Source organism: Dasypus novemcinctus, chromosome 2 (genome assembly GCF_030445035.2).
Source record: "Dasypus novemcinctus isolate mDasNov1 chromosome 2, mDasNov1.1.hap2, whole genome shotgun sequence".
Classification (NCBI taxonomy): Eukaryota; Metazoa; Chordata; class Mammalia; order Cingulata; family Dasypodidae; genus Dasypus; species Dasypus novemcinctus.
The window spans coordinates 148,673,702-148,696,325 of record NC_080674.1 but is presented as its reverse complement, the minus strand read 5'-3'; the positions used below and the strand labels follow the sequence as shown (position 1 = coordinate 148,696,325).

The 22,624-nt window shown below is 48.0% G+C and overlaps 3 protein-coding genes across 4 annotated transcripts; 2 read left to right on the top strand and 1 right to left on the bottom strand.

The window, feature by feature from the left end:
* Positions 1-65: 65 nt before the first annotated feature.
* HARS1 (histidyl-tRNA synthetase 1) lies at positions 66-13,102 on the top strand. Of its 2 annotated transcripts, XM_004477865.4 has the most exons (13): positions 136-278; positions 570-659; positions 4,906-5,025; positions 7,450-7,545; positions 8,199-8,324; positions 8,952-9,059; positions 9,221-9,319; positions 9,564-9,657; positions 9,841-9,968; positions 10,062-10,304; positions 11,910-12,026; positions 12,213-12,359; positions 12,718-13,102. In XM_004477865.4, exons 1-13 carry the CDS (start codon positions 189-191, stop codon positions 12,787-12,789), a joined length of 1,530 nt encoding a protein of 509 aa, XP_004477922.1. In that variant the 5' UTR covers positions 136-188; the 3' UTR covers positions 12,790-13,102. The 2 variants fall into 2 exon arrangements, with proteins under 2 accessions (XP_071066320.1, XP_004477922.1); XM_071210219.1 differs by lacking the exon at positions 4,906-5,025 and having other exon boundaries at positions 66-278.
* On the top strand, positions 13,102-16,106 carry DND1 (DND microRNA-mediated repression inhibitor 1). The gene is made up of 3 exons (XM_071210226.1): positions 13,102-13,771; positions 14,136-14,597; positions 15,201-16,106. Exons 2-3 carry the CDS (start codon positions 14,261-14,263, stop codon positions 15,656-15,658), a joined length of 795 nt encoding a protein of 264 aa, XP_071066327.1. The 5' UTR covers positions 13,102-13,771; positions 14,136-14,260; the 3' UTR covers positions 15,659-16,106.
* Positions 15,950-21,230, bottom strand: WDR55 (WD repeat domain 55). Its single transcript, XM_058285686.2, has 7 exons — positions 20,937-21,230; positions 17,630-17,730; positions 17,461-17,548; positions 17,171-17,350; positions 16,979-17,078; positions 16,722-16,891; positions 15,950-16,634 (listed from the first exon to the last, which is right to left on the bottom strand). Exons 1-7 carry the CDS (start codon positions 21,125-21,127, stop codon positions 16,316-16,318), a joined length of 1,149 nt encoding a protein of 382 aa, XP_058141669.1. The 5' UTR covers positions 21,128-21,230; the 3' UTR covers positions 15,950-16,315.
* Between the last annotated feature and the right edge of the window lie 1,394 nt (positions 21,231-22,624).

Below are 22,624 nucleotides of genomic sequence, written 5' to 3'. Positions count from 1 at the left end.
CCTACACCTATCACGACCCCTTGGTAGCTCGTTTCGACACTTCCGGTAACAGCCGGAAGGGGGTAGTATGCTCGGCGGAGACTCTCTTGGCATGCTGGCCGGCGACTCGGTAGTCGGAAGTCATCCCCGGCTAAGGTTCCCGCGGCTGCGGCAAATCTAGAGAGCGAGTGCTCTGTCTGGCGTCCAGGATGGCTGACCGTGCGGCGCTGGAGGACTTGGTGCGACTTCAAGGAGAGCGCGTGCGAGGCCTCAAGCAGCAGAAGGCCAGCACCGAGCAGGTGCGTCCCGGGCGGCAGGGGCCGGAGCTGTCTGGGGAGGGGAGGAGGAAGGGCCCGGGAAGACAGGGAGCCGAGGTGGACTGCACAGAAGAGATATGGGGAAAGGGACCAGGCTGATAAGAAGGAGGTCGGGGTGTGGGAGTGGGGACCGGGATAGGTCCCGAAAGAAGCAAAGCTAGGTCTAGGAAGAAAGATCTGTCCCAGGTCTTGATGAGAGAGGGAATTGAATGAATGGCAGGAGAGGGAAGGGGGTGGCAGATTGATAACCCAGCGCTTTCTTTCCCTCTCCAGATCGAGGAGGAGGTGGCAAAACTCCTGAAACTGAGGGCACAGCTGGGCCCCGATGAAGGGAAGCAGAAGTTTGTGCTCAAAACCCCGAAGGTAAATATGATTCCTTAGGAAGCCCCTAAGAGGGTCCGCAGTCCCAATCACGAGTTTCGCATACGCTTCCTTCCCTGAACCAGGTCTATTGAGGAGGATCTGAAATACTGCAGAGGAAGCACAGTTGCTTTGAGCGCTGGGCTGGACTGGGCTCCGCCTGGGTGGTTCTGGAATGGCACTAAGTGCTGGCAGAAACTAGGCCAGCTGGGTGCCCAGGAGAATCTGCCTGTTCCTACTCCTTTCATTCAACAGATATTTATCGAGTGCTTACTCCGAGCCTAGCGTAATACAAAGCATGGAAAATACAATGGTGAAAAATATAGTCTGCCCTCATGAAGTTTACATTCTAAGTATCCCCTCCCATACATGGAAATATCATTACAAATTGCGATATGGTATAAAGAAAATAACAAGGGTGCTCTGAGAAATACAAGAAAGAACTGGGAAATCTGAGAAAGCCTCAGTGAGAAAGTGATATACTAACTAATTTAAGGAATGAGTATGAGGTAACCAGGGGAAGAATGTGAGGAAGATAGATCCAGATGGAGTGTGGAAACCTTGAAGCAGCAAAGAACTTTGTTATTTCCAGGAACTAGAAGAGACCTATTTGGCTGGAACCAAATAGAGAGGGAGAGTAGAGTGAAATGAGGTTGGAGATTCCTAGTTCATTCTCCAGGATTTCAGTTCAAATGCAGTTTTCTATAAGTTTTTTTTTTTTTTTAAAGATTTATTTTTATTTATTTAATTCCCCTCCCCTCCCCCGGTTGTCTGTTTTCTGTGTCTTTTTGCTGTGTCTTGTTTCTTTGTCCGCTTCTGTTGTCGTCAGCGGCATGGGAAGTGTGGGCGGCGCCATTCCTCGGCAGGCTGCTCCCTCCTTCGTGCTGGGCAGCTCTCCTTGCGGGCGCACTCCTTGCGCGAGACGCGGGGGACACCCCTGTGTAGCAGGGCACTCCTTGCGCGCATCAGCACTGCGCATGGGCCAGCTCCACACGGGTCAAGGAGGCCCGGAGCTTGAACCGTGGACCTCCCATGTGGTAGACGGACGCCCCAACCACTGGGCCAAAGTCCGTTTCCCTCTATAAGTTATATAAACAGAACAATTTACTCTTTTACCTGGGTTCCCTTGACACTTCCTACACATCTACACTGTACTTACTGCCCTGAGTTGTAGTTAATCATGTAGTTTATTTACCCCAAGAGGCTGAGACTAGGTGTTCAATGTGCAAGTGAATTGTGAATTCCTAAGGAGAAGGGGGTGTCCTTGTGTTGAAATGTCACCTTTTAAGGTTAATTCCTTGGGCTCTAGGTTCATTGAGCTCCTCCTTCCTACACACCAGTCATTTTCAGAGGTTAAAGAGACAGTGTAAAATCCCACAGCAGTAATGGATAATTTTTGACAGATCAGGCTGGCCTCACCTTAACTCAGTGATCAATCCTAACATCACTGAAAGTAGAACAGCCAGACATTATGTTCCTCTTGTCATGATGCAATAAGAAGTACAGCACCACCTATGAGGTATTCTTGCCAAGAGAAATTGGACCGAATCTATTCAGGCTTTTGGATCTACTTACTGGATTACAGGAAATATGGGAGGTAGAGGAACATGTTAAAGGATACTTTGAGGACTTTATTAGGACAAATGAGCCAATTTCCTTAACAAATAATATTTTGAAAGAAGAAAACTTGTAGATTAAATAGACATCAGAGACATATCAACCAAATACAATGTGTGGACTTATGTAGAATCAGATTCAAATAAAATAAAAATATTTTTGAGGCACAGAAAATTGAACATGGCTTGCATATTAAATGGCATTAAGGAGTTGCTATTAATTTTGTTGGTTATAATAAAAATATTGTAGTTCTTTCCTAAGTCCTTATGTGTTAGAGAATCATATTGAAGTATTTAGGGGTTAAATGATATGATACCTGGGATTTATTTTAAAATACTCCAGAAGAAAATTGGGGGGCTTAAGAGGAAATGCAGGGGAGCAAGTGTAGGTCAGAGGTTGAGCACCTGCTTCCCATGTACGAGGTCCCAGGTTCAATCCCCAGTACCTCCTAAAAAAAAAAGATGAAATGCAGAAGGTAATGACAGTTGAAGCTGGATACACGGTGGTCCATTGTACTAATCTCTATAAAGTGTGTTTGAAAACTTCCATAAAATAATTTTGAAAAATTATGCTGAAGAGTTGATATCCACATTGGTTTGGTGGAACACATCTCCTAACATGATTCATATTAACAACAGAACTCAGTATCATAGGGATAAGACTCTTTTAAGGGTTCTTCAAGGGCAAAGCTATTTTCATAATAAAACTCAGATGTTACTTGCCTTTTTCACTGTGTTGATATTTGTGCTGAAGGTGCAGAAGCACTGGTGGGTAAAACTTCTGGTGCATTACCCCGAATCAAGGCAATAGCACTAAATGTGTACCAGTTATATTCTTTACTGCCATGCACTTGCAGTTAAAAAAATAAAAATCATTTTACTTAAGACTGTCCTTGATAAAGCAGTAATAATTAATAATTGTATTGACCTTGACCCTTGAGTGTACTTCTTTTTAATATTCTGTGCAACAAAATGGGAGGTGCATATAAAATGCTTCTATTGCATTCCAAAATAGAAAAAGCACTTGTGCCATTGTGCGTTGCAAGCTAAGCTAGCTGCTTTTTTCACAGAACTCCTTTTTTATTTGAAAGAACTTTCAAACTTGAGTATTCGGCAGACATTTTCCCAAAAACTGAATGAAGTTAGCCTTATCACCTTAAGGAAAACATCTGACAGTATTTGTTGCTAGGGATAAAATTCAAGCTTTCAAGTCAAAGGTAGAATTTTAGAAAATTTGTATTTTCCACCATGAGTTTCACAGCTTCCCAATACTTAAAAGACTTTCCTGATGAGAGCTGTGGTGATATTAATAAATAGGGTTTTCTGATATTGTGTAATGAAATGTATCAACATTCCGAAGACCTGCACAACTATATTCAATGAACCGTATTTTCCAAATGACCAGTGTATGTTGTAAAATCACGGGTGGGTAAAGTACCATTCAAAGTGCAAGATAGACTAATGGATTTTAATGTACAGTATGAAAAATTCATTCATGTAATTTCAGATTCCACATTGCAACCAATCTTTGTGAAACTATCACTTGAATTTTGGTGTAAAAAAATATATACGCAGTTGAAAAGTTTATAAAAGTTTATTGAAATACTCCTCCCATTTACAACTACATATCTGTGTGAGGCTTTGTATACTTCAATTAGAACAACATATTGCAATAGATTGAATGCAAAAAGCGTATATGAGAATCCAGCTGTCTTCTAATAAGCCTGACATTTAAGACTTGTAAAAATGTAAAGCAATGCCACTCTTCTCCCTAAATTGTTTTAGTTTTGGAAAATAGTTACATTTTCTTTAAATGTTATTTATGTTAACATGTGTTGGATTTATTACTTTTTAAATGAATTATTAAATATTTTTAAATCTTTGCAGTTTTAGTTTCTAACACAGTAAATATTGATAGATATAATCTATTTTGGGGCTCTTAATAAATTTTAAGAGTGTAAAAAGGTTCAGAGACCATAAAGTTTGAGAACTGCTAGGGAAGTTTGTAAGAGCTCCGACTTGGAGCTCTGACCTAGAAGTGGAACAGGGTCCTAGTCCTGACTGCCACAGACTTGCTGAATGGCCTTAAGTAATGACTTAACTTTCCAACAGACTACAACTCATTTATAAAATGTATCTGCCCAGCCATGTCAGGGAGCTTTCAGAAACAATTTAGGAATAGTATAATTAGGATTTAGGAGTAAAGTTATGTGGAGAGAAACAAGATTTCACTAACAAGATTTGGCATTTGGTCATGTGAGTTTGAGTTGGTTATCTCAGTATAATATGAGCCTATCCACAGGTATCTTCTTTGCGTGGGTAAGTTATGTTATCCCAAAAAGAAAGTTTTTAGAAAAACTGTCAAGATAAGAGATAAGAGAGTCCTAAGAATTCAGAAAATAAAACCAACCTAAAAAGGGAATGGAGATTAGAATTATGGCCGAAATAGGATAGTAATTAGCAGGGCATTATTTGCACTTGTTTCACAACTCAGTGGCCTGTGGGAAAATCTAAGCATGGGGCAAGATTTCCTTTGCTCATTGTTGAGGTCATCCTTTTATATTTAAGAACTTAACTGTTCTTTCTTTGTTTTTAAATCCCCTCCCTGCTTCTTTGGCTGATTTTGACTCGAGGGCACAAGAGACTACAGTCCCCGACAGATGGCAGTTCGGGAGAAGGTGTTTGATGTAATTATCAGCTGCTTCAAGCGTCATGGAGCAGAAGTAATTGATACACCTGTGTTTGAACTAAAGGTGAGGGATGAGTGAAGCGAAACTGCACAGTAGGAGAAGGACAAGAAGGGGAGACCTCAAAGGCCTCACTCCTCATGTAGACACAGACAGCATTTTCTTGTATAAGAAGAGAAATGGGGCTGGCCTGGAGGGACAGACCCTGCGTTTTATTTACCGTGGTTGTGGCCAGTGGCTTCCAAAAGAGTAGGAATTATGATGGCTCTTGGCTATAGTGAATTCCATAGCCCCTTCTGGTTCTTCAGACATTTGTAGGTATATGCAGACCACACATATATAAAGTATAAATGTGCAACCAGTCTCTTATTGATGGACTCTGAGGTTTTCTCTAGTTCTTTGCTGTTAAGAATCAGATTACATCACTCCCTGCTTAAAACCCAGTGACTCGTTCCTCCCATTATGTACTCTTTTTTTGACCTCATCTCATGCTATTCTTCCCTTCACCCACTATGCTAACTGGTCTTTATTCCTGGAACATGCTAAGTGTATTTCTACCTCAGGGCCTTTTTACTTGCTCTTCCTTCTTCTTAAACTTCTCTTTCCTCCCAGCTCTTTCCTGACTAATTTCACATTAAACTAAAGATTGCAGATTTTTTTTTAAAGATTTATTTATTTACTTACTTCTCTCCCCTTCCCCCCTCCTCTCCCGCCCCAATTGTCTATTCTCTGTGTCTATTTGCTGAATCTTCTTTGTCCGCGTCTATTGTTGTCAGCGCACGGGAATCTGTGTTTCTTTTTGTTGCATCATCTTGCTGAGTCAGCTCTCCGTGTGTGCAGCACCATTCCTGGGCAGGCTGCACTTTCTTTCGCACTGTGCGTCTCTCCTTATGGGGCACACTCCTTGCACGTGGGGCTCCCCTATGCGGGGGACACCCTGCGTGGCAGGGCACTGCTTGCGCGCATCGGCACTGCGCATGGGCCAGCTCCACATGGGTCAAGGAGGCCTGGGGTTTGAACCGCGGACCTCCCATGGGCCAGCTCCACATGGGTCAAGGAGGCCTGGGGTTTGAACCGCGGACCTCCCATGTGGTAGATGGACGCCCTAACCACTGGGCCAAGTCTGCCACCAAGACTGCAGATTTTAATTTCAAATCTCAGCTCAAATGCCTCAGAAAATCTTCTCCAGTACCTTGTCTAAAGTAGCCCTTTCCTCTCTATCACATCCACTTGTTTTATTTCCTGGAGAGGAGTTATGGTTCTCTGAAATGACCTGTTAATTCATATCCTTGAATGAATGTATTGCCAATCTCTTCTCATCAGTATAGAATATCACTGAGGGCCTGGACCACCCTTGCCTGGTTCACTGGTACAAACTCAGTGCTTAGAATAATGTCTGGTACTGGTAGGGATATACTGCAGCGTAGATTCATAGAAATGGAATTGCTGGGTCAAAAGATTACATGCATTTATACTTTTACCAACCAATATGTGAATGTTTCTATTTCTACACACTGGGAATTTTCAGGCTTTTTAATCTTTGCCAGTCTGGTAATTAAACTATATTATCCCCTTGTTGAAGACATCACAGGATAACAACTACTGGAACACTCTTAAGACAGTCTCAATTTTGGCTTTTTTTTTTTTTTTTTTTTTAAGATTTAATTTATTTATCCCCACTCCCCCTCATTGTTTGCGATCACTATCTGCTCTCTGTGTCCATTTGTTCTGTGCTCTCTGTGTCTGCTCATCTTCTCTTTAGGAGGCACCGGGAACTGAATCCCGGACCTCTCGTGGAGAAAGACAGTCACTTGAGCCACCTCAGTCCCCTGGTTTATTGTGTCTCTCATTGCCTTTCCTCTTTGTGTCTCTTTTGTTGCATCATCTTGTTGCATCAGCTCGCCACGCCTACCCACTGTGCCAACTTGCCTTCTTCAGGAGGCACTGGTAACCAAACCCAGGATCTCCCATGTGTTAGGCGGAAGCCCAATCCTTGAACCACATCTGCTTCCCTCAATTTTGACCTTTGACATTGTTCAAATCTCAGGCAGCATAAACACTCATGCTTGTTGATCTAACCCACTCCTAGGAATTTGTCCTCAAGAAAAATATTCAAAAAAAGAAAAAGCTATGTGTCCAAATATCTTTATTGAAATTTATGGAAAATTAGAAAGAAAAAAAACCTAAACAGCTAACCGTATAACACTCAAGGGAAGTAAGTACAGAGCTTCTTCTCAATGACATATTTTGCAGTTTTTAAAAATAATAGTTCCACTGTGTCACAGAATGGAAATGTGACAAGTAGAAAATTAACAAAAATTGGTGTTCCCTTTTGATTACTTTATCGAATACATAAACATTGGGATAGAGAGCAGGGGGAAATGTAACAGGCCTTCAGTCATGTTGGAGTGCTGGGTTCTTATTTTTCAAAACTTACTTTTAAATTGTTATATTCATCATCATGACCACATTTCTTTATGTTCTCTCCAGGAAACACTGACTGGAAAGTATGGGGAAGACTCTAAGCTTATCTATGACCTGAAGGACCAAGGTGGGGAACTGCTGTCCCTTCGCTATGACCTCACTGTATCTTTTCTAAAGCTGAGCTGTTGACACTTTGAATGGATTGTCCCCCATTGGGCTAAGGCAATTACTAGCCTTAGGTTTGAAGACATAGATAGGACCAAGTAAGAGGCCTTTGGCAATCAGGGAGATTATTTCTCTAAACCAGAAGTAAGACTTTGGCCAAATAGAGCATAACCTTCAAAATCTTCAAGAACCTGAATGAGACCTCACCTTTATGTCCTGGCCCAGTTCTGACTCTACCAACAATTTCCTGACTCCAGAATACTTCTCCCCTGCTCTGTCCGATGGACAAATTTCTCTGTAATTGACTAACAACACATTTCCCTTATTTCCAAATTTTGTTAGAAAACCATCTGTTAGAGCTCTCAGGTGGGGCCCTTTCTCTGTTCCCTGGCCAGTCTGCCTAGCCTTCCCATGCTCACCATAGCCCAGGGAGACACTACCAGAGAGAGAGCCTTCATTTTGTTTGAGACTTTGACTGCTCTTTGTGGTAGCAAAGGTGATTTTTTCTGATATTCAGAAAGACTGTTAATCTTAGGGGTAGTGTCTTAATCCACAGGAAGAGGTCAGACCCCAGCTTCCGGTGGTGGTGATAATCAGCTTCTAGACTGGTTGTGATAAGAGGGTCTTTCTCCTTAACCTTTTGTCATCAGGTTCCTTTTGCTCGATATTTGGCGATGAATAAACTGACCAACATTAAACGCTACCACATAGCAAAGGTATATCGGCGGGATAACCCAGCCATGACCCGCGGCCGATATCGGGAATTCTACCAGTGTGTGAGTATTGGGAAACTGTGGGGCAGAATGGGTAATTTAGGATTTCCTTCAGGACAGTAGACTCTATTGAGTATTCCTGGTGTCTTGAGCAAACTGGATGCCCCAAAAAACAATAACACTTAGGTTTCTTTGGTTTTCTCATGTTTCACAGCATTTCTGTTGTGTGGGGAGAGCAGAGCAGGGATTATTATCCTCATTTTACATATGAGTAAACTTGAGACCCAGCAAGGTGAAGAGATCATAGGGATAAGAAAGGCAAAGTTGGGACTAGAACTCTTGATCCACTGCTGTCTATATTAAACAACAGTGATAAGATTATAGCAGAGGATGGGGAAATTGAATTTGAGGTATTAAATCATCTAGATTGAGGGCAGTACCAAGACTAAGGCCAGATAATTGCCCCACAGCAGTGAGAGGAACGGAGAAAGAAGTAGTGAATAGTCTAGACAGAAAGGAAACCAGGACTGGCGAGAGGGCCAAAAAGTGCCACGATTTTCCTCTAGGCTGATATCAGTTCCAGAAAATGAAGAAGGTCTGTGCATGAGTACAACCAGGCCTTCATAGAGAGGAGTCCCCACTTAAGAAAGTTGAACCCCTAAGAACCTCTAACTTCATTTCTCCCTGCAGGACTTTGACATTGCTGGGCAGTTTGACCCCATGATCCCTGATGCAGAGTGCCTGAAGATTATGTGTGAAATCCTGAGTTCACTTCAGCTAGGAGACTTCCTGGTCAAGGTCAGATCAGAGCTAAAGAGGGCTGGGAGGGCAGAGTTGAGTCTGGTCTCTAACAGGAAAAGGTCCTTGTACAGAGGAACCAGTAGCCCAAGTGACCACAGCTATCAAGGGTCATGGAAAGGAAAAAGATTCCCTCCTCACTGTGCCATGGGTCCCTGCAGGTGAATGATCGGCGCATCCTAGATGGGATGTTTGCCATCTGTGGTGTTCCTGATAGCAAGTTCCGCACCATCTGCTCCTCAGTGGACAAGCTGGACAAGGTAATGACCTAGACGGCTCACTCCTCTTTCCCAGATTCCACCCTTCTTTGGGAAATGGAAAACAAGTTTAAGAGAGAGGGGAGCCTGCCCCTGTGCCCTTAGGAGGAAGAGCACTCCCAGGACCCAGGATGTATGTTGAAGGACAACTTCTTTTCCAAGACTGCTCCCCAAGGATGCCCGATCCACACCTGCTGTGTTGTGTTGAAGCTGTACAGGGGTTCCTGACTGGTGTCTGTCTGCCCAGGTGTCCTGGGAGGAAGTGAAGAATGAGATGGTGGGAGAGAAGGGCCTTGCACCTGAGGTAGCTGACTGCATAGGAGACTACGTCCAGCAGCATGGTGAGCAGCAGAACCCAGCCTCCCCAGCGGCTGTCTCTTGACTTCAAGACTAAAGTTGAATCTCTTCCGTCTCTGTGTGTGTGTGCGTGTGTGCCCATGCAGGTAGAGCCCAGGCAAACAGGTAGAGCCCCTGCCTTTTGCTTCTCCTTATCAGTCAGTCTGGCTCACAAATTTTCTCCCCAGGTGGCGTGTCCCTGGTGGAGCAGCTACTCCAGGATCCTAAACTTTCCCAGAACAAGCAGGCCTTAGAGGGCCTGGGAGATCTGAAGCTGCTATTTGAGTATCTGACCCTGTTTGGAATTGCTGACAAGGTGTGTCAAGTTGAAGATAGAACGTTGCTCCTCGCTGAGTTCTAGGGCTTCAGGCTCCTGGCCCTCATCTGATACTAATTCTGTCCTCCCCAGATATCCTTCGACCTGAGCCTTGCTCGAGGACTGGACTACTATACTGGAGTAATCTATGAGGCAGTGCTGCTACAGTCCCCAGCTCAGGCAGGGGAAGAGCCCGTGGGTGTGGGCAGTGTGGCTGCTGGTGGGCGCTACGATGGGTTAGTAGGCATGTTCGACCCCAAAGGGCGCAAGGTGCCATGCGTGGGGCTCAGCATTGGGGTAGAGCGGATCTTCTCCATCGTGGAACAGAGGCTGGAGGTAAGTCGTAGAGGGTAGGTAAATGACAGTCTGGGCAGGTAGCAGCATCATAGCTGCCTTTTTTGATCTCCAAGGGAGTAAGGGGTACTGCTTTGGTCAAGGAGCATCCCTGCAGAGAAGTGGAGTAAAGATGGTCGCTGTCCACAGTTTGTCAGGGTGGGTCACCCCACCCCATTGCAGGCCAGCTTTATGGCTCTGTGATCATTTTTTCTCCACAAAATCCTTTACTCTGGGTCCCTACTTACCTTAGGGCTATGAGGAATCTAGACTGGTATATACAAAACCAAGATCATCTTTTTTTTTTTTTAAGATTTATTTATTTATTTATTTCCCCTCCCCCGCCCCACCCCGGTTGTCTGTTCTCTGTGTCTATTTGCTGCGTCTTCTTCTTTGCTTCTGTTGTCAGCAGCACGGGAATCTGTGTTTCTTTTTGTTGCATCATGTTGTGTCAGCTCTCTGTGTGGGCAGTGCCATTCCTGGGCAGGCTGCACTTTCTTTCACGCTGGGCGGCTCTCCTTATGGGGTTTACTCCTTGCACGTGGGGCTCCCCTACACGGGGGATACCCCTGCGTGCACAGCACTCCTTGCGCGCATCAGCACTGCGCATGGGCCAGCTGAACACAGATCAAGGAGGCCCGGGGTTTGAACCGTGGACCTCCCATGTGGTAGATGGGCGCCCTAACCACTGGGCCAAGTCCACAGCCCCAAGATCTTCTTGATAAAGAGTAATTAACATTTTACTGCTATATGCCAGAGACTCTGCTGAGTGCTTTCTATACATGTAATTCTTACAACAGCCTTTTAAAGCATTACAGATTATATAATTTTCCCAAGGTCATGAAACCTATCCATGGCAGAGTCAGAATTAGAATCCAGGCAGTCTCATCCCCTCTGTAAAATCAGCTCTAAAAAGCACCTGTCAGGCCCTGGGACCCCTTAGACAGCTGCCCTGGCTTTTTTGGTGCTGCTCTTAACTGGCTGTTTGGATTTCATCCTTTGGAGAATCTTCTGGCAGCAACTGTCCCACTGCTCCCCTCCCATCTCTCTAGGGTGGAAACCACCTGTGTTTCCCAATTGAGGTCACTGTTCCAGTGGGCACTTATGTTGTAAGACCTGTGAAAATATTTTTCCAGGAAAAGAGGGGCAACAGCAGCATTACCCCACATCTCCCCACCCCCACCCCACCCCAATACACACACACCCTGGGCTGTAGCTCCTGCCTGAAGTGTAAGAGTCATTGTCTATTGAGTAGGTAGATAATAAGTGCAGACTAGACCATTGATTTCCTGGAGTGGGCTTATTGTATTACTTTTATGCAAATGTTCTTCTGGAACTACTTGGAGATGAGCTTGAAGTTACTGTAAATAAAATACCTTCACTCCAGGTTATTTATTTTGATAAGTCATATGTACAAACCAGTCGATCCATTTCTGATATTTTCTAAGAGCTGCCTTAGGCCCAATTGCTAGATGAGAAGACTGGGCCCCTGCCCTGGTGAGGTTTACTGATTTGGGCTTGGTCTGAATCCTGACTACAGCCTGCTGTTTGCTCCTTGAAGGTATTGTAAAGGATACTTCAGCTGTCTCTTCTCTTCCCTTTCCTCAGACTTTGGAGGAGAAGGTACGGACCACAGAGACACAGGTGCTTGTGGCATCTGCACAGAAGAAGCTGCTAGAGGAGAGACTGAAGCTTGTCTCAGAGCTGTGGGATGCTGGGATCAAGGTACAGGAGGCATGCCCCAGGGTGGCAGCAAACTAGGGACTGAACAGAAGCTCATCCACAGTAACTCCTGCCATTACTGTGACTCCTTAAGGTAGAGCTAAGAGCAAAGTGCCAGCTTGGGCCTTCAGGAGATTGCCCCAAAGACAGCAGAAGCCAGCCTTCATCTTCTGCTCTGGTCCCCTGCAGGCTGAGCTGCTTTACAAGAAGAATCCAAAGTTACTGAACCAGTTGCAGTACTGCGAGGAGGCAGGCATCCCACTGGTGGCTATCATCGGCGAGCAGGAGCTCAAGGATGGAGTCATCAAGCTCCGTTCAGTAGCTAGCAGGGAAGAGGTGAGGGGGTGGATGGGTATGCCAAGGGAGAAGAAATGGATTCCATGTCAGTAGCCCCATGCCCAATCAAGGTCTGGCATTCATACCAGTATCCACTCATAAACGGCTTAACACAGAGTACATGCTTAGAAAATGGCATCTGTTACTGTGGTCATGGAAGGGTAAGATCTCCATCCCTGCATATACTCTGTGACTTTCTGGCTCCCCCGAGAGACACTGTCTACCCTGGGGTGCTTGTTTGGGTTCCTGCCTCCAACTAAGCAAAGTCTGATGACTAGAGGGAGGTGTGGGCACTCAGGGAGCAGAGGGGTGAGAGAAGATGCTCATACCACTTTCCCCCTCCCCTCATCGTGGACAGGTGGACATCCGAAGAGAAGACCTTGTGGAGGAAATCAAAAGGAGAACAAGCCAGCCCCTTTGTCTCTGCTGAACTGAGGAAACTGTCAGAGCAATATGGGACTGGCACTATTTGAGGCTAAGACAAAACTCTGCATGTGTATTTCAACAGCTTTCATATTTCTGTTCCAGCAGGAAAGCCTAAAGAGTGGTCTGAGCAGAGACTTATATTGATGTTTTGGTAATCACTGGCAAAAATGGCCAGGTGCTATCCACTTTCCATCCAAGACATTGGAGGCCTAGTCCAGCCTGTGCTCCTTTGCTCCAGGGACAGGCCTGCGATGACGTTCTCCGCAGGCACCCAAAAGCAATCAGCAACAGTCCAATAAAATGTCTCAGCCACTGGAGCCTGCCTGTGTTACTGACAATTAGCACTGCCTTCACAGAGTTGGGGCTTCCATTCAGGCCACCTGAGTGGGTGAAAATGGAGAGGAAGCCCCTCTGGCTCTTTCCCAGGATGAAAGGTGCCCCAGGGATTCGTGCCTCCAGCCGCCACCCCGTGCGGTCTGCGACCCACTTAGGAAGTAAGGCAGCCCTCAGGCTCACCCACTAGAGTTTCTAGCTTTCACCTGAGTGTGCGAAGGCCCGCGGCGCACGTGCGTTGTGTACCTCCACCCCCTCAGGAGGCGGGGTCGTGTTCAGAGCCAATGAGAGCTTGGGGGGGTGGGGTGGAGGGGCCGGGAAGCTTCCAGAGGCCGATGGGGGAGGAAGTTATAAAGGGGGTGCAGGAGTGCTAGCATTAGAGCCATGCAGTCCAAGCGGGATTGTGAGGTAAGCGGTTGGCGACAAGCAGGTGCTAGTTCCCACCTGCGCAGGGGCCATAGGGATCCCGGCCCCTCGGGCGAGGGTTGGGACGGGCTCGGCGATCCGTCATTCCATCTTGCCCTCTCTCACTCAGCTGTGGTGTGAGAGGGTGAATCCAGAAAACAAGGCGGCGCTGGAAGCATGGGTCAGGGAGACGGGCATCCGCCTGGTGCAGGTGAACGGGCAGAGGAAGTATGGCGGGCCACCCCCAGGTACGGTAGCCGCGTCCCCCAAGCCTACCCGGCTACTCCAGCCTCGTCTTCCCCTACCCAGCCCTTTTGGGGGGAGGGGCCTCCTCGAGGGTCCAGTTAGAAACTCCCAATCACCCGGATTTCTACCCCCAAGCTGATAAGGCACGAAACTTGTCTACAGCTCATACCCACCAGCCCTCTCGAGGAACGGAGTCAGCCTTAAGGTGCACCTACAGTGCCAGCCCCGGAGTTGGCTCGGTGGTCCCGGGGTATGGGTGTTGTACCCATTTCACAGACCTTTGCTCACATTGGCTCCTCGCGCGCTGGGGCCGCGGGCCCCGAACCTGTAACGATGCTGGTGAATGACAGTGCCCTCTTCCCCCAGGCTGGGTGGGCAGCCCGCCGCCCGCTGGGTCGGAAGTGTTCATCGGGCGGCTGCCCCAGGATGTATACGAGCACCAGCTGATCCCACTGTTCCAGCGCGTGGGCCGCCTCTACGAGTTTCGCTTAATGATGACCTTCAGCGGCCTGAACCGCGGCTTCGCCTACGCCCGCTACAGCTCGCGGCGCGGCGCGCAGGCCGCCATCGCCACGCTGCACAACCACCCGCTGCGGCCGTCCTGCCCGCTGCTCGTGTGCCGCAGCACCGAGAAGTGCGAGCTGAGCGTGGACGGGCTGCCGCCGGATCTGAGCCACCGCGCGCTGCTGCTCGCGCTGCAGCCGCTGGGTCCTGGCCTGCAGGAGGCGCTTTTGCTGCCCAGCCCTGGATCGACGCCCGCGCAGATCGCGCTGCTCAAATTCAGCTCGCACCGCTCCGCGGCTATGGCTAAAAAAGCCCTGGTGGAAGGTACGGGTGGAGGCCGCGGGGCGGCTGGGTGGGGCCAAGCCTCTAATGCCGGGGGTTTACTTATCTATGTCCGCATAGCGGGTAAATTCATAAATTCACAACAAAATACTCGGGGTCAAACATGCCTGAGGAGTTTGTGATCCCACACACCTCATGCTATTTACTTGACCGTAGGACATTTTCTAAGTAAGACACTTCCCTGCTTTATCTGCTGACTTGCTAGAAACTCCAAGTAAATATAGTCATAAAACCCTTCTTCTAAAATGCTTGAGAAATTATCTTGGGGTCAAGGCAATGCAACTGAGCCTACCTTTTATCCACTATAAAACCTGTTTTCCTGACACTGTGGTGAGAATTAATATAATGGACAGTGCTTAGCACATTTCTTGAATCTTGGCAAGGTCAGTAAAGGTTACCTATTATGATGGTTATGAGGTAGACAGGGCCCTTTACAAAAAGACAATGAAGCCTGGAGAAGTTATTTAACTTGCCAAGATCACAATACCAGGAAATGGGAAGGCTAGAAATTAAACCCAGGCCTCAGGGCTAGGGGCTTCAGCCCAGGGCTCAGACCTATCCTTGTTATCTGCCTTTGTCCTGCAGGACATTCACGCCTCTGTGGAGAGCAGGTGGCTGTGGAGTGGCTCAAGCCGGACCTGAAGCAGCGACTCCGGCAGCAGTTCATGGCTCCCTCCCTCCAGTGCCTACAGTCTGAGGGCACCCGATTGGCCCTGGCCAGGGACAAGCTGGGTCCCCAAGGGGCTCGGGCTGCCCTGCACCTGCTGTGCCAGCGGATGAAGCTGGGCAGCCCCGTGTTCCTTACTAAGTGCTTGGGCACAGGCCCTGCTGGCTGGCACCGCTTCTGGTACCAGGTGGTGATCCCTGGGCATCCAGTGCCCTTCAGTGGCCTCATCTGGGTTGTGCTGGCCCCAGATGTGCAGGACGGGCACGAGGTGGCCAAGGATGCTGTGTCTACACGGCTGTTGGAGGCATTGAGTGAGTCTGGGGCGAGCCTCCTGTGGTCTGCTGGGGCTGAGGTAGGCACCATGGTTAAGCAGTGATCCCATGCTCCTCAACATGTAGGCAGAGCCTGTCAGTCCCTAGCCCAGCAGGCCTGGGCACCACCATCCGATCCCAGAAGAGGGACATGGGCCCTGCCACAGACCTTACACAGCCTCCCTGCTAGGGCAGCGCCCCACAGCACCTCAGTACAGCTCAGGTTTGGCTAAGTTGTCGTGAGGGACCTTGCCCTCCCTCACCTAGCCCAGCCCTAATCTCGTGGTCTTCCTTGGCCATGCCTTGGGTGACACACGCTGTCCTCTCTTCCCACAGCTTAGCATAAATCTTTCTCATTTGTTGTCTTTGTTGGTTTTTATTTGGGGACTGGCTGAGCCAAAGAGTCAGAAATTCTGCCCTTTGCCCCTACCACTTAGCATTCTCGTTTTGGTTTATGTATAGTTTTAGTTTTCCTATGCTGGTTCTATTTATATTAAACCCCTGGTTGGTGTACACCTGTGTTTGTGCTGTCTTGCTCCAGCAGAGGGCTTGTCGTCTTCCCACTGGTAGAGTGAGCAGCTGCTACAGGGCAAGAATGCTTCCCCACAGCTCTGCCATGAGTCCTGGGCCTCTGTGGATCTTCTTCCTGAGTTACACAAATTCATAGCCTCTCGGGGGATCCAGTCCAGGAAGCAGGCTTATCCTGAGATTTGGCTCATCCCTCAGTCACTGTCGTCCTCACTCTCCTCTTCCTCCTGAGCCATGGTGTCCTCTTCTCCTTCCCTAAGTCCTGCAAAGAAGTCATCCGTGCTCCAGGCCTTGCTGCTCAGGGCCTGCAGGGGTCTTCCTTTTTTTTTGCGCTGACGGTAGTCATCTACCACCACAGCCCGTAGCTGGGCCATGTTCCAGAATTTGAGGCGCTGGTCATGGCCACTGCTTGCCAGGAAGCGGCCACAGTGGGAGAGGGCCAGCGCTTCAACAGGCTCCCCTGCATGCTGGCCCACACTACCCACCACTCGGTTTGGCAGGATGTTCACAGCCCTGGGCAGGGAGAGAAGAGTGTTGGGGACTAGCTGGCTCACTGAGCCTGCCATCCTGTGACCGGAGGACTCTCCTGGCTTCCCTCACCTGATGACTCCATCAGTGGAGCCAGTGCACAGCAGATTCTCAGTGACTGGAACCATGCAGTCGATGGACTCGGCTCTCAGGGCAAAGCGGTCACTTGTGGCCCCAAAGCCATTCCAGTTGAAGAGGTAGATGGTACCTTCACTGGAGCCACAGGCTACCTTCTTCCCATACTGCATGGAGATAGGGCAATTCATGTCTGTGGGGCCACCTTGGATCGAGCCTCTAGTGGACACCCACCCCACCGTACCTGGCTGTACCTTCATGAGGGTGACAGAAGTCAGGTCCCCAGACTGAGGTTCTGACAGCAGCTCAAACCTGCGTCGCTTGATGTTGAAGACACCAAGGCAGCCATCCCCACTGTAGAGAGAAGCAGAGCAGTTTGGAGGTGCCTTTGAGGGAGATGTTTGACACAAGAAGGGGGGGAAAGGGGGGCAGCTTTGAGGTGGTACCTGGCTGTAAGCAGTAGCTTCTTGGTTTGGTCCAGAGCCATGTCTGCGATATACTCCTCATGCTGTCGCATATCCATTAAGGGGCCCTCCTTCCGCTGGTCCCAGAGCCGTATGCCACCTGTGTCATCCCCAGTGGCTAGAACATTCTCATCCACTAGCAGAAGACTGTTGATGGGGGCACTGTGGACACAGACATAGAACTTCTCAGAGCACCTTTGTCCAGTAGAGCCCTCCCAGTCCCTACCCCTCATCTTGTGCATGTATGTACACACACAGCTGGCCCCCCTTACCTGTGAGCCTTGGATATACGTCTTTCCAGTCGGCCCTGTTCCACATCTAGAACATGGATGGCTTTGTCCTTGGAGACAGTGACAAGTTCTGGAGGGAGAAGGTGTGCAGGTCATGATGCTACCACCATTCCCTTTCTAGCACCATGCTGCTGGCTCCCCTCATACTCACTCTGCCCATCTTCAGAGAAGGCCACAGCCCGGCAGGACTTGAGGTGGTGGCCAGAGGACCAGAGCTCCTTGGTTTCCCCCTCTTGGCAGGAATAGGAAAAGCTGGGAAGGCAGGTAAAGAGAGTGAATGACCCCAAAACCCACCTAGGATGCATGGAGTACAGAAAGCAAGCAGTTCCTCCTTGCTCACCTCCAGGCCCAGGGAGCTTACTATCCCATTTTTCCATTTTCAGTAAGCTTTTTTCCATTGAATATACTTTAATTCAAAGTACATTTGTTCAGGGCCTCTTTGTGATCTCACCCGTCTTCACCATCCTTGAAAGCCCCTGTCTGAGGAAAGAGTGGATCTGGACCACCTTGGAGGCCCAGAAATTACCAAATTAATGACAGCAGAAATGATCAAGTTAATGACAGAAGACTAGGCCCAGAAGTTGGAAATGGAAAAATTAGTAAGGCAGGGCTCTTGTACTCCAGGCCTGCAGGGGACAGAGAAGGCCATGATTATAACACATTGTGACCATGTGCTGAAAAAGTAGGATCAAAATGGAGGTAGGGTAGAGACACCAGCCTGTAACCATAGCTTTAAGGCAAGCACCTATCTAAAGAGTATGCCAGTGCCTGCCTCAGGAAAGACATGCAGAAAGGGTATAGTGAATGAATAATTGCCAGTGAGCTCCAAGAGGGCAGGAGGTCTCCTTATTGTTTGCTCTATTTCAGTGTCTAGGACAATACCTACCATGAAAAAGGTGTCTAATGAGCTGTGGTGGTTTGGGGCTACGTACCCAAGAAAAACACATTAAACTCAGTCCCTTCCTGTGTGTGAGCCCATTTTAAGTAGAACCTGTTAAGAAAGTTACTTCAGTAAAGGTAAGGCCCAACTCAAATCAGGATGGGTCTTAATCCTATCACTGGAGTCCTTTATAAGCGACTAAAATTCAGCCAGCCAGCCATTCAGCCAGCCAGCCACGGGAAGCAAGCTGTCCAAGTCAATAGATTGAGCACCCTGTCCATGGGCCTTACCTTCAAATAGATGTTCCCCAATGTAACTCACTTATAATTTCCGTATACATGGTTTTTTCTGCCCCTTTTACTTAACCTATAATTAGCACTATACTCACTAAAGATATGTCCCAGACACTTAAATCTTGGTCTGTTCATATGCCAGCTGAGCCCTGAATCTCAGCAGAGTTGCAATACCTACTCTCCAGTTCATTGGACTTACCCAGGACAACTAACTAAATGATGATGGACAATGTCCATTTCCCTCCCCCCAAAAAGTATCTACAACTGGAACCAATGCAGTTCTATCCATCTGTCCCATGGGATCTAGGCTCCCTCAATCAGAAACGGAATGGGCATCACTGTCCCCAAATCCAGAATAATAAGGAAATGAACAAACACAAGGGAAGGGTGCAACTATGGACTCAAGTATTCTAGCAATGGAACAGCTTGTAACATTAATATAAAGGCAGGGGTCACCAGAGGTTCTGAGGGGAGAGAGAGAGACAAATAAGTGTAACATGGGGAATTCTGGGTCACTGGAATTGTTCTGCATGACATTGGAAGGATGGACACAGGCCATTATACATTCTGTCAAAACTTATAAAATTGTGCCTGCAAAGTGTAAACTATGAACTATAGACTATGGTTAGTAGCAGTGCTTCAGTATGTGTTCATCAATTGTAACGAATGTACCACACTAATGAAAGATGTTAATGGGAGAAAGTGTGGGGGAGAGGGTGGGGTATATGGGAATTCCCCTATATTTTCAGTGTAACATTTATGTAATCTAAAGCTTCTTTAAAAATAAAATTAAAAAGTCAACAGGGCTTGAATATAAAGAAGACACTTCTCTGGCAGAAAAGCCAAGAACCAAGGATGGCCCATAGCCAGCCCTAGAACACCAGTCTTCAGGAAGAAATCATTGCCTGTTTTGGATTTCTCCTAACCTCAAACTGTGAGATAAATTCCCATTGTTTAAGCCAACCCATTGCATGGCATTTGCTTTAGCAATGAGAAAACTAAAACATGAGCATTCAACAGATTAAATGAATGCTTGGATAAGGAGGTGGAGAGAGCCCTGGAAAATTAGGTAAGGCAATGATGTGAGTTGACTATTGAATAAGTCGGAGTTCACCTGGTGGAGTACAAAGGGCAAATATTGGGGGTAGATGTCGATGTTCCTTCCAGAGAAAAGCCAAGGAATGAAGAGGATTCAAGTGGCAGGAGCATAGCATGGCTGAATCTGGAAAGATGAGTTAGATGGGCTTGAGACCATGTAGGTCAAGCAGATATCCGAATCCAATGGGGGGAAAAGACCTCTTCAGAATGGTCATGAGAGCTGGTAGGGGCCCATCAAAAAGCAATGGCTAAGGGTGGGGACGGGGCTGTTTTTCAGAGATAGAAGAATAAAGTGGAGGCCTAAGGTGACTCTCATAGTATCTGGCAATGTATGCAACAGACTATAGCTTCATTCCAGGGCAGTGTTTTTCAAATTCCAGTCATGATCCATTAGTGATGCTCGAAACGATAGAACTGAATAAACTAGAAAACATCAAAGTTCATCCCACATAATGTAAAAGGCATTTTTAATTGTGGCACAAAGTCAAAAAAGTTTGAAAAACATTTTAATGGAGGAAACAAGCATTTATATAGTTGATGATTGCAAACCATTGTAGTTTATGAAGGCAAGGTACCTGTTGCCATGGCAGCACCTAATAGGTAAACTAAATTAGTCTGGGCATGGAGAAAGAGAGAAGAGATGCTGAGAACCAAGGGATGCAGGTAAAGGGAAGGAGCTGAGGCTTCATGATACATTCAAGAGGTGTGGATGAATGAAAGCAACTGGGAGAGCAGGAAATGGCCAGATGGTCAGGGCCTTGAAAGCCGGATTAAGTAGAAGAGCAAAAGTAAGCCATTAAAGGGTTTAATCAAGGGAGTGATACTGTCGGATTTGTGTTTCTGAAAGATCAATTAAAGCGGGACAGGAGAAAAAGGAAAGGACCTTGTTAAGCCTGTCCCAGTAACCAGGTGGAAGTAATGGTGTCTTGGACTCCTTGTCTTGAAACAGTCTCCTCCTTGCTACTCACGATATTCCAGCCACTTTGGCCTCCTTTCAATTCTTTTAACGGATTTGTGTTGTAACTTGAAAGCCAAATGTCATTGAATAAATCGGACTGGATGAGTCTTGTAACATTTGTCTCCTTGCAACTTTCTCCTCCCTCCACGCCCCAACTCCATTACTCGGGAGCTTCCAAGCAAGGCAGCACCCGCGCCCACCACTCCCCCTTGCCCTATCCCTCACTCACACGAACACGTCCCCATCCACGTCCCCCGTCGCCAGGAGGTCGCGGGACGGGTGGAACGCCAGTCCGCTGGCCGGCGCTTCAAGCACGATGTCTTCCGGGGTGTCCCGGGTCCGGGCCGGGGCTTCCGCGGAGTCAGGGTCCGCCTCATCGCTCCCCTCCTCAGCCGGCCTGTCCTCACACGTGCTGTCCATGCTCGCTGCGATTCGGAGGCGTGCGGCTGAATGACAATCAGTCCAGGGAAACAGCTACATCACAGCAGGAGCGGCGCTTCCGCTTCGGGAATTGAGCACTCGTGAGGCGTGGCCGGAAGTGGGGTTTAGGGATTGCGTCACCCAGAGGAGGCGGAGCCGGCCGCAACTGTTGTGCGTGGGCTCTTGTTGAGGTACAGTCCTTGGGCTAGATAGACCTCGCTCCCTGGCTACTTCACGTAAAGGTGGGGACTACGTATGTGTTCACCCTTCATCCTGACAGCTTGGTACTCGCAAGAGCTGCAAGTAAGGACTTTCATGCCCTAGGGATAGGAGAGAGGGACGCCAGTCATTTCGTGGCTTGCTAGAATCCAAGGCCAAGCAAGCAGCAGCCAAGACTGCCAGGACACAGCAAAAGCTCATGCCGCGGGCAAATGACATGCGACGATCGTAAACAACAAGTGGCCCATGCACATGCTCAAGCTACTTCCTTCCACGTTCAGGAGCCTCTTGGCCAAAGGGATAGGGACCTGCGCGACAGCTGATGTTCTAGACTTTCCATTTATCAAAGTAACAGAGGGAAGCGGACTTGGCTCAATGGATAAAGCGTCTGCCTACCACATGGGAGGTCTACAGTTCAAACCGAGGACCTCCTTGACCTGTGTGGAGCTGACCCACTCGCAGTGCTGATGCATGCAAGGAGTGCCCTGCCACGCAGGGGGTCCCGGCGTAGGAGAGCCCCATGCACAAGGAGTGCGCCCTGTAAGTAGAGCCGCCCAGCAAGAAAGTGCAGCCTGCCCAGGAATGGCGCTGTGCACATGGAGAGCTGACGCAGCAAGATGACACAACAAAAAGACACAGATTCCCAGGTCGCTGACAAGAATGGAAGCGGACATGGAGGAACACGCGGCAAATGGACACAGAGGGCAGACAACTGGGAGGGGGCAAAGGGGAGAGAAATACATTTTAAAAATAAATCTTTAAAAAAACAAAGTAACACAATTTGGGGAGCACTTTACATGGTGGGGCAGGGGACAGAGGAGGAGGAGGAGCAAGACAATCTAGTCTTGTGTCCCCTAGTCAGGGAACAGAGGAGGAGGAGGAGCAAGACAATCTAGTCTTACATCACTGTGGTACTAAGCCTGCTAATGCCCACCTTCTCTTTAAAGGAGGTAAAAGAAGGAAGCAGACTTGGCCCAGTGGTTAGGGCGTCCGTCTACCTCATGGGAGGTCCGCGGTTCAAACCCCAGGCCTCCTTGACCCGTGTGGGGCTAGGCCACATGGCAGTGCTGATGCGCGCAAGGAGTGCCCTGCCACACAGGGGTGTCCTCACATAGGGGAGCCCCATGCGCAAGGAGTGTGTCCCCTAAGGAGAGCCGCCCAGCACGAAAGAAAGTTCAGCCTGCCCAGGAATGGCACTACACACACGGAGAGCTGACACAAGATGATGCAACAAAAAGAAACACAGATTCTCGTGCCGCTAACAACAGACGTAGACAA

Excerpts from the sequence above, each read along its gene's own strand:
- HARS1 (XM_004477865.4), top strand. The coding sequence starts at position 189 with ATGGCTGACCGTGCGGCGCTGGAGGACTTGGTGCGACTTCAAGGAGAG. Across the intron at positions 279-569 it reads AGAAGGCCAGCACCGAGCAG|ATCGAGGAGGAGGTGGCAAA; the intron begins GTGCGTCCCGGG and ends TTCCCTCTCCAG. Across the intron at positions 7,546-8,198 it reads CCCTTCGCTATGACCTCACT|GTTCCTTTTGCTCGATATTT; the intron begins GTATCTTTTCTA and ends TTTTGTCATCAG.
- WDR55 (XM_058285686.2), bottom strand. The coding sequence starts at position 21,127 with ATGGACAGCACGTGTGAGGACAGGCCGGCTGAGGAGGGGAGCGATGAG. Across the intron at positions 17,079-17,170 it reads AAGCTACTGCTTACAGCCAG|TGGGGATGGCTGCCTTGGTG; the intron begins GTACCACCTCAA and ends TTCTCTCTACAG. Across the intron at positions 16,892-16,978 it reads CTTCTGTCACCCTCATGAAG|TATGGGAAGAAGGTAGCCTG; the intron begins GTACAGCCAGGT and ends ATCTCCATGCAG.
- DND1 (XM_071210226.1), top strand. The coding sequence starts at position 14,261 with ATGATGACCTTCAGCGGCCTGAACCGCGGCTTCGCCTACGCCCGCTAC. Across the intron at positions 14,598-15,200 it reads TAAAAAAGCCCTGGTGGAAG|GACATTCACGCCTCTGTGGA; the intron begins GTACGGGTGGAG and ends TTTGTCCTGCAG.